Genomic DNA, 6,605 nt, shown 5'->3' with positions numbered 1-6,605 from the left:
AGAAAGAGAACAAGCTTGTACGAGTCGTTCACGTTTTCAAGTTAAGAGGAGCGTGGAGGGAGAATCACGCGCAGGTACTACGCGTTTGGTAAATTGGATTAATGCAAAAGCAGGGTTGGTTCTGCATAACAAGAAAAAGAGCATGTAGCAATGTCTGGCTCTCTGGTTGGTGCGTGAAAAACACGAGAAATAAAACTGCGGGTGGTGGTGATACTAAATCAGTATTTTATCTGGTTTATGTTTTGTGTCACTGCATGGGAATATGCATCTGATGATCTGATCTCAACCGTCGGATCCGAGCAATTGATTTTGATGGGGAATATAGTTTTGTTTGTGACTGTTGACTACAAGATTAATTGATTAATAGGTTAATGATATGGGTTAACTAAAATAATTAAGAAATTAATTGAGGTTTAAGGTGGTGGGATTCGTGGAATACGTGTCAGTAGAATCTTCAAAGTAATGAAGGAATCAGTCAAGCAAGTTGCCATGTCAAAAATGAGGTTGGTACTTTTTATGATTCATTGCACTTTTTCTTGAACTGTTTCTCCACACCAATTTATATTTTGTGTGTACTCTAATTCTCCATGTAGTTTATTGGTTGGTTAATGTGAAATTGACTATATCAAAGATTCATGAAATTCATGGGCTAGTGTGGAATCGTTGGTTTTGTTGACCAACATTCTTAAACAACATATAAATTCCCTATTCCACTTTCTGGAACTTATTATTTTTATTGTTTTATAACTGAGGTGTCCGGGTCAGCTTACACATCCTTTAATTAATTCACTAAAACTTTAAAATTAATGATCGGGTAAACCTCCAATAACTACCCTATTAAAAACCGAGGTAAATCGAATTCATAATCTTTTGAGTAATATATTTTTAAGAGTCTTAGTTGACTACTTGATTACTCAGTGATAATTAATTTATTATTTTTTATGTTATTTAATAATTGAATTATATAGAATTTATGGTTGGCTAAATAATACATAATTTGTATTTGTTATTAACAAATTACGTCTTAACAATTAGTCGATCCTTCCACTTAAGTAAGGACAAAAATAGTCATGTGAATCTTTTGCCTAAAGGAAGGTCGGCAAGATAATGGAATTGAAAACACACAAAAACACTTATCCTAATATGAAGATAATGCATGGATAATGTCCAATAACAATTTGATCAATTACACTACAACAAACTAACATGGATAATTCACTACGAATTTGATGTGTCTAACAACAACTGGGTAGGCCAACAGTTAACTAGAACTCTTGGGTATATTACTCAAGAGGTCATGAGTTTGTTCTACTTTGGTTGTTAATAGGAATGACCACTGAGGGGATTTATCCGACTGTCAACTTAAGGTCCCAAAGGATTAGTTAAAGTACGTGCAAACTGATCCAACACTTCCGATCACAAAAAAGAAAAATAAATAAATAAAAAAGAATCCGATGCGACGATTCATAACTCAACTTCGCTTGCCATATATCACATTAATGAGACCATTATATGAGTACCTAATCAGGACCATGTGCCACAGTTGAATTATGTTCTTATTTCGATTAAATAGTTGAATTGAAATCAATACAATAACTGAGCAAAAGATAGGCCTCGAGTAGACAATCTTTGTAGAGATCAGATTCCATAGGAGTATGCAGTAAGCAACTTTATGAAGACCTACCTTTACAGACGCCGTTGCATCGAGTTTACATGTAATAAAAGTGGAACATACTGAAATTTTCAGGCTCTGTATGAACGAAGAGGAAAGAGATAGTTGTGCTAATATTACATGGCTTTTTTTTTTTTTTTTAAATAACAAAAGAAAAATTTAGAGAGAAGCAGAGGCTTGTGTTTCACATTAAAAGCTTAAAAAACAATTTATTTACTAGATAAGTCGAAAGACCTGAATTCATCTAACCAACTTAATATCACACCAAATACAGTAAGAAAGAAACACACACCGCAGCTTTCATTGCATCATCATTTTGGTAAAATTAAGTGCTTCTGTTACTTTACCCTTTGCAACAACTGCATGCAATTGCTTTTATACGTCTTTTGAATGTACATTAAAGATGATCACATGGGACGATTTGCCTTTCAGTGAAACCTCTTTAACCATTCACGAGAACTTTGTTTATTGCAATAATATTACACTACCAACTAACTCCTGTGTTCCAATAACAGATGGCTAATAGGCCATCTTAGTGACACCTCTCTAGAGTAAATGATATATAAGTAACATGTACGTTGTCACATCAGTTACAACATAAAATTAAGATATTTTACCATTAACATTACTAATTAAGTAACGTTTTGCCCCTACATGAAGTCATACCCAATTGGGGTATCATGCAAAAACGGAGATGGAGTCGAGATTTTAACAATTTCAGAAATAGACTGGGCAGACAATGGTTGCTCACATTTGAAGTTAAACAGTGGTTTTAGAAATTTTTAATAAAAAAGTGCAGTGAGTGTACCAGGACATTGAAAGCATAAACATATACTTTACCTACTAGTATAAAGATGGAGCCAAGAAAGTTGTTCCGTGCTGGTTTAACAAAACAGCCATTATAATCTCCACGCAAAGCACCGTGCCTTCTGAATGTAAAGCTGAAAATGTTTCAAACTACACGCCACAAGTACAATACTTTTCTGACTCATTAGAATAAAGTTGATAACTTGTAATTTCCATCACTATTTCCATTAGATAATTCTAGATTTAAATCAAATTTAACGAATATAATGGGGATATCCCACACTTCATCCCCTTCTACAGTTGTTTTAGAGCATTGGATATATAACTTCAATTTAGTTATTTTATTATTTTAAAGTATTTTAGATATCTTTAATCCGTTCCAAATGCAATAGAACAAACAGAGAGAGATAAAATTGTTCACTTGGTGCACCATGTTATAATCATCCTGTTAAAGTATTTCAGAACTCCAACACATAATATAGAAAAGGGGCAGCCTTTTCCTATCCAACACAAAGAGATGATCGAAACGTAGTCGAAATCCGTGCTACATATACAAATTCATACAAGAAAATAAATGAGTTTTCCGTGGTTCAGATGACATGAAACGTCTAATTATTTACTGCCCAGTCATTTCTCCCTTATGCCAAGATTCTTTAACATAATTTCTTCAGCAGATGGGAAGCTCTGCAAAGAAAGAAGAAAACTAATAAATTTGCATAGTAAGTTTTGATCACATTCATTCAATCAACAATGTACATTACTGAGTAAGATTATACACACGTCTCAATGAAGGTAATGTAGCATAGACATTGGCAACCCACAATAGTAAAAACTTATATCGCGATACAACGTAGTCGAACACAATGTAGTAACGGAGGATGGAATTTCTACTGGATTCAACAAAATAGTTTCCTCTTAAACAGTTTTAATGATCATGCTGTAGTAGAACTTTTAAAAGCACAAACAAAAGATCTTCTAAAGAGTCATTGTGTAGACAAATTGATCTTCCCTGCCAGGAAGAATTCACTAAAAAAAATTTACTCATTCTTGATAAACTCTTGTTTATCAAGATCAAACAAGAGTTTAATTCATTAAGCTCAACCCTGGCTTGAACCTTTTTAGCCTGTTATTTTATTTTCCTATAACCAATATATCCCCAAAACCAAGCCACTGGCTTTTCTTCGAGTGGGTGGCACTGAGAAGCTCAATCCCAATCTTTACAGTACATAGAAATATTTTTATGCAATCATAATGTCTTCTAATTCATCAATATCATAACGACTTAAGTTTTCTCTAATTAAGAAATGCATAATTAGAAAGTAAAAAGCATATAGTTTAGTATTTCGTTATATAAAACCAAAAAGAAAATATTTTTTTAAAAGCCTAACCTAAATTAAGAGGCTGATTTCTGGCCGTCACACTCAGGACTCTCGTCAAAATTTTTAGAGGGAAACTTAGCGGAGGCCATTCCAACTTCAAACACTAAATTATCCCCCCTGGACCGGATCCCCGTGATGGACCACCACTTGAAGAAAGCCCAGACTCGAATACCATCCAGCTCCGCGATCCGACCCTGCTCGATCTTCCCCCTAATTCTATTAGAGTAGGTAGCCAAATAGTTGTCCGGCGGGAGCGTTAATTTACATGTGCCACCGAGCTGCACGGAGAACTCGCCAGAGGTCTGGTTCAAAGCGTAGGTTTGAACCGAGGAGGGAAGTAGCCCGATTGGGAAGCCATAGTTTGTTAACTCCGCGTGGGCGAGGGTTGGAGGATCGGGGCTCGAACACGAGAGACGCGTTGAGAGGAAGATGAGAGAGAAGAGAAAGAGAGCTTTGGCCATTCTCTTGTCGAAGAATCTTTTTCAGTTACGTGAGATAATTGTATATCTGTGACGGTTTGATTATTGAGTTGGGAGGAAGAAGAATATGCCTGGAATAATTTTAAAAAAAAAAAAGTTGACTTTCGCCACGTGGCAATGACAAGCTATGCCACGCAAGTCGCACCGTTTTCATGGGCACCACACGGCTCGCCGGTCTATGACAGTTATAACGGTGAGAAAAATAAGAACAATGTAATCAAAGCTATAACCATTAATTGGGTCCAATGGGCCTCATGTCATCGCCGTTGAGTCCAAGTCATTTTGGGCCTGCAAGAGTTTTAGGCTAAAACAATATGAGTAGATCATTAATTATATTAGAATTCAAGACTCCGTTTGGTTCACTTTTTTACACTTTTTAGAAAAGTTTTATGAAAAAAGTTAAAAAAATTTGAATTGGACAAGTATTACGATATAAGATTTGGAAATTAATAAAAATACCTCATATATTTATTTACTAAACATCCCCATAATAAAACATTAAAAGTTAACAAAAACACTCACAACCCACCCAAAAAATATGACAGCCGGCCACCACCATCGGAGGGTGGCCGGAGTGGCCGTATCGACGCATGACCAGTTGGATCTTACCTGTCGTGATCCGATATGACCTTTTTCAGTTAGATCCACGGTGGATCTGGCCGCATTTGCTCGTCAACAACGGCCAACATATGGTCGTCGTTGATGGTCAATGACGACCATATGTTCACCGTCGTTGACGACTGGCTACGGCCAAAGATCTAGCCTTTTCCGGTCAGATCCACCGTGGATACGGTTGGAAAAGTCTAGATCAGCGCACTACCGGCCATATTCAGCCGGTAGTTCGCCGTTTTACCAGATTCCGGCCATCTTCTGACAGTGATGGCCGAAATCTGGTAAATGTGGGTTGTTAGAGTGTTTTTGTAATTTCTAAAAAAAATATTTAAGGGCATTTAATTAAATTAACAAATTTAAGAGGTTTAAAAAAAGGTGAATAATATTATGAGTTTTTTCAATTTTACTGTTTAATTTTATTGAGAATACTAATAGTAGTATTCCCAAAAGGGAACCAACGGAGCCCAAGTCCCCTACTGACTATTCATTTTTGTCGAGGTTTTAAAATATTTATTTTATTATTATTAATATTAGTTATCAATCACATTTTTTATATATACATATAAAAAAGAATTAATCCGACTGATTTTACATGTAAATTTAAGAAAATGAAATCTGAGGTGGATCAAATTTTATCATCAGCTGTTTATTTGAAAAGATCAGATAGTGGGATTTTATTCCTGTAAATTGATATCACGGAGTCTTTAAATTTCCACCTACCGGGCCCATGAAATGAGTGGTCTCTTTAACAGCAAATTTCAAGCTCCTGTGACAAGAAAGAGTGAATTGGACAATAATGAAGAAAAGTTTTACCATTCTGATTTCTAGGGATTTTGATTGAGATGAGAGAACAATAAAAGGCCTCGCCATTCTGACATCTTTAGCTACATCCTATTTACTGGCCTTGGACAAAAGGTTCAATTATGTGGGAATGCAGACGATTTTAAAAAAAATATAAAAAATTATTGTTTTATTGTTGTACCCGCTAGTAATTGGTTTTTAAAACCGTCTCGTCTCGTGCAGATTTAGGATGAGTGGATTTACAGTATAATAGAACTTAGAAATAATTATGGTATAAGCTGCTAATTAATTAGATTATAGACTTTTTATCAAAGGCCTTGTTCTTTTTTATGATATTTAATGGCAAAAGATGTTAATGGTGCTCTTTATTTTGAAGAACATCTTTCTTATAAATAAAAAATATTTTTATTAATTTTTAATGGTAAAGAACACAATTTTCATTCAAATCCAATAGACTCTTTAAATTTAATGAAGATGCTCTTTATTTTTAAGAATAAGAGAGAGAATTAATAAATAAAATACATAAGAACTTGTAGTTTATTAATTAAAATTATCTAAATATAGAGGGCCAAATTCACTCTCTGATTTATATTTTAAAAATAAAGAATATGTTGGACTCTTGTTTTTATGGATAGACTCTTTGTCATAAAGAGTTTGAGTCATATAAAGAGTCATTTGGAGATGCTCTTATTTAAGCCCCACCTAAACTTTTTTTAAGTTTCAGAATCAATTAAATTTAAATAAATTTTCTTTTATTTCAAAATTAACCTTTTCCTTATCCTTTTAAATTTCTCGATTTCCTAATCTTCTTAATGTATCTTCTTCTTAACCCTTTTTAACTTCTCTTTTATTTAA

General features: G+C 34.3%; 1 protein-coding gene across 1 annotated transcript; it reads right to left on the bottom strand.

Annotated features, from left to right (window-relative positions):
• Positions 1 to 2,883: 2,883 nt before the first annotated feature.
• LOC116114791 lies at positions 2,884 to 4,379 on the bottom strand. The gene is made up of 2 exons (XM_031400934.1): positions 3,868 to 4,379; positions 2,884 to 3,163 (listed from the first exon to the last, which is right to left on the bottom strand). The coding sequence occupies exon 1, from the start codon at positions 4,317 to 4,319 to the stop codon at positions 3,873 to 3,875; it is 447 nt and encodes a 148-aa protein (XP_031256794.1). The 5' UTR covers positions 4,320 to 4,379; the 3' UTR covers positions 2,884 to 3,163; positions 3,868 to 3,872.
• Positions 4,380 to 6,605: the final 2,226 nt, after the last annotated feature.

The sequence above is a fragment of the Pistacia vera genome, unplaced genomic scaffold (assembly GCF_008641045.1).
Source record: "Pistacia vera cultivar Batoury unplaced genomic scaffold, PisVer_v2 Contig723, whole genome shotgun sequence".
In the NCBI taxonomy this organism is placed as follows: Eukaryota; Viridiplantae; Streptophyta; class Magnoliopsida; order Sapindales; family Anacardiaceae; genus Pistacia; species Pistacia vera.
Note: the sequence above shows the minus strand (reverse complement) of the source record. Positions and strands in the feature narration are given on the sequence as shown.

What these genes read in the sequence shown, in the direction of transcription:
- LOC116114791 (XM_031400934.1), bottom strand. Translation starts at nt 4,319, where the DNA reads ATGGCCAAAGCTCTCTTTCTCTTCTCTCTCATCTTCCTCTCAACGCGT.